The following is a 3,673-nucleotide window of genomic DNA, read 5'->3' as shown; positions in this document are numbered from 1 at the left end:
AGCTGGGGGGATGGTGCAAAATCAGGGCTTCCTGAAGCTCCAGGTTGGGGGGCAGGATAGAGGATCAGTGCTTGCTGCAGCTCTGGTTTGGGAGCAGGGGGTCAGGGCTTGCTATAGCTCTGTGCAGATTGGGGGGAAATCTTGCTGCAGCTCTGGGTCAGGGTGTAAGGGGAAACTGAGGCTTGCTGCAGCTCTGGGGGTGGGAAATCAGAGCTTGCTGCAGCTCCTGGCAGGGGAGAACTGGGGATTGCTACAACTCCCAGCACAGGGGGGTCAGGGCTTCCTGAAGCTCTGGGGGAAGGGGACAGAAATTAGGGCTTGCTGCAGTATGGGAATGGGTGAGGGAGCCCCCAGGGAGCAGGGGCAAGGGCAGGGGCAGGGACAGGGACGTGTTGCCCTCTCCTTAAGGAATTTTGTTGAACTATGGCAGGGTTGGGGGGGACCCAGCCCATGACACCTCATGAAATCTCCCTATGTGGTCCTGCAGCCAAAATAATTGCCAACCCCTGATCTATACCTGCTTGTGTCTGCAAAATGACTGCTTAAATATTTATGCAGATAATGCAAATGCAAGTTTTTGAAAATCTATTTCCTAAAGGGCATAACAACAGAAGAAGCTATTTAAAACATCAGTGAGTGCTATTAATCTTTATTAGCAATTATTAGCAATTGTAAAATCAAGTACTCTTGAATAGGATATTATACCTTTCTGAAGTCCTTTATATGGTGATAACAGATTGCTCTGTTAAAATATGCCAAAATGCATGTTTTGTCCAGGTCGATAGCTTTGGTTAGGTCTTCAATGGAATTTTTATAAGTCTGCAAATAAAAAGCATGAAGTGTAAATATAATTGAAAGCATCATATATACTGTGTTGAACATGCTAGTGTAAAATCTGACTCCAGTTTTACAGTTCTCATCTCGTCATCAGTACTGGAAGACACTCTCATATCACAGCTTTTCAATATTCACTATGGGCCAGTAAATGCAATCTTCCCTCAGACAGTATTTCTACAGCAGTTTTTATTGGGCAAAGACTGGTTGACTGAACATTACTGCTGTTTTCTTTTTTCACCCAGAAGGCTGTATTACTTAGTGGGAGTTTAATGTGACCTTGATACATTTTCCTATGCCAGGGGTAGGCAAAATGCGGCCTGGGGGCCGGATGCAGCCTACCAGGCCATTCTATTCAGCCCGCGGAGCCCCTAAATATTAATTTTCTAAATTTTTTATCTAACCCAGGCTGTCTGTCATGCAGCCCTCGATAGCTTGCCAAAACTCAGTAAGTGGCCCTTTGCCCAAAATAATTACCTGCCCCGTCCTATGCCCTGCTTTCGATCCTTTTATTTTATTATATCTTATTTTATATCATTTTCTAATCTGAATAGTAAATTTTATAGGTCTAAGGTTAATCAGTGTGCTAAATTTACTGATAAGAGCTCCTTTCATGGGTGTTACAGGGATATAGCCAGATAAATGCAGCAACTTTTCCACTCTATACAAGAACCCCCACCCTCCAAAGTGTCTTCCACTAAGCAAGGAAAAAGTGGAATCATATTACCTAGATGGAACTGCCTACCTCCAATGGTGGCTCAATCCCCCAGCTTTTGCCTCTCCACCTGTGGGTAAGGCAACAAAAATATTTCACGTATGTCACCCAAAAAAATAAGAGTAACGCACATTCCTACCTTATTATGATATTTCAACGTTCCTCTGTAGAGATAGGCTCTCACGCTCTTGGGATGAATTCTTATGGCCTCATTACAGTTCAGAATTGCTTTGGAGTACCTTCCCTTACTACCATAGTAAGTAGCACGGCTTAAATATGCCTTTAGAGATGAATACAAAAACCAAATTAAATTAAAATAGGTGACCTTAGATATAATTATAGAAACTAACATGAATATTGAAACATGAAAGAACTTATAACCCATTATAACCAAACACCAGTTCTCACCACTGTGGGGAGAAGTGAGCACACTAGAAGAGAGGGACAGGCTACAACTAGATCTGGACAGATTACAGAGGTGGGCAGATGAGAATAGGATGGGTTTCAATATGGACAAGTGCAAGGTATCACACCTGGGGAGGAAAAACCAGCAGCATACCTACAGGCTGGGGAACTCCCTTCTTGTCAGTGCAGAGGCAGAAAAGGATCTTGGAGTCACTATTGATTCCAAGATGAACATGGGCCGCCAATATGGGCACACAGTCAGGAAGGCCAACCACACCTTGTCATGCATCCATAGATGCATCACGACCAGGTCCAAGGAGGTGATCGTCCCTCTCTATGCAATACTGGTCAGGCCACAGTTGGAATACTGCATCCAGTTCTGGGCACCACACTTCAGGAGGGATGTGGATAGCATAGAGAGGGTCCAGGGAAGGGCCACTCACATGATCAGGGGGTAGCAGGGTAGGCCCTTTGAGGAGAAACTACAGGAACTGAACCTGTTCAGCCTACACAAGAGAAGGCTGAGAGGGGATCTGGTGGCCACCTACAAACTTGCCAAGGAGGACCAGCAGGCAATGGGAGAGTCCCTGTTCCCCCAAGCACTACCGGGAGTAACAAGGAATAACAGCCATAAGCTGACTGAGAGTAGGTTCAGGCTAGATATCAGGAGGCACTACTTCACAATCAGGACAGCTAGGAACTGGAACAAACTTCCAAGGGATGTGGTGCTTGCCCCTACCCTAGGGATCTTCAAAAGGAGGCTAGACAATCACCTAGCCGGGGTCGTTTGACCCCCGCATTCTTTCCTGCCCACGGCAGGGGGTCGAACTTGATGACCTGCTTAGGTCCCTTCCGACCCTACAAACTATGAAACCAAATACAGGAAACAAATATGTTGAATACAAAAAACAATATCAAAAGAAAGAACACAAAATAAATAGGCCTTAGAACAGAAACATCCCAATGATATGCAAGTTGTTTTCAAGATGTTCCAAAACATAATCTGTTAATCTAGAAATCACTATAATCTGATAGAAAATGTGTCCTGGAATGTCACAAATTCATCACCTCATAATGAAATAGTACCTATTTGATGTAACACCACAAAATAAAGTAAAAGATCTCTCTGCAAGTCTCCTCCAAACTTGTACCCTGAATAATTTACCTGCTCTTAAGAAAATTATGATGCTGTGCACATACAGGGCGTGTCTACTCAAGACATTTCCTGCAATTGCCTAACTAGCTCTGCAGTAAATGTCCCAGTGTCTATACATGCAGTGTTATCAGGACAGAGTAAACTAATTAACTCCACCACAGGTTAGTACTTGTAAATACAAGTACTATGCTGAGATGGAGTTTTTTTACTCTGCAGCAATGGATATGTAGATGCCGATGGGACTGGTTGGGGCATGAGGGTGCTCCAGTGCAGGGGCTGCCTGCCAGCTAGCCTTGCACTGGAGAACACTTGTGCTGCAGTCATCCCCTCTGCAGCACACTGAACTGGGGCAACGCAGCCCCAGGCTGGCAGGCCAACCCCCAGACTGCATGCCAGCTGGGGCTGCTCCGACCTGGCTCCAGATGCTGTGGTTCTAGATGCACATGTAAACATGGCACCTGGGAGCAATAAACTCCAGTGAAATATATGCCAAAGTTTGTTGCTACACATTAATAGCACATGTAGAAGCACCCACCCCCGGAGAAGTAAAACAAAACCTCCAA

At 45.1% G+C, this 3,673-nt stretch overlaps 1 protein-coding gene across 1 annotated transcript in view; it reads right to left on the bottom strand.

The window, feature by feature from the left end:
• The window catches only part of TTC6 (tetratricopeptide repeat domain 6), a 123,084-nt gene that overhangs the window by 28,145 nt on the left and 91,266 nt on the right, over nucleotides 1–3,673 (bottom strand). Inside the window, exons 24-25 of the mRNA XM_019551126.1 lie at nucleotides 1,689–1,894; nucleotides 706–819 (exon numbers count right to left, since the gene is read on the bottom strand). Of these exons, the coding sequence (XP_019406671.1) occupies nucleotides 706–819; nucleotides 1,689–1,894 (320 nt within the window). The remainder of the gene's footprint in view (nucleotides 1–705; nucleotides 820–1,688; nucleotides 1,895–3,673) is intronic.

The sequence above is a fragment of the Crocodylus porosus genome, unplaced genomic scaffold (assembly GCF_001723895.1).
Source record: "Crocodylus porosus isolate Cpor-Errol unplaced genomic scaffold, CroPor_comp1, whole genome shotgun sequence".
Lineage (NCBI taxonomy): Eukaryota > Metazoa > Chordata > Crocodylia > Crocodylidae > Crocodylus > Crocodylus porosus.
This window is presented reverse-complemented; position numbering and strand designations above follow the sequence as displayed.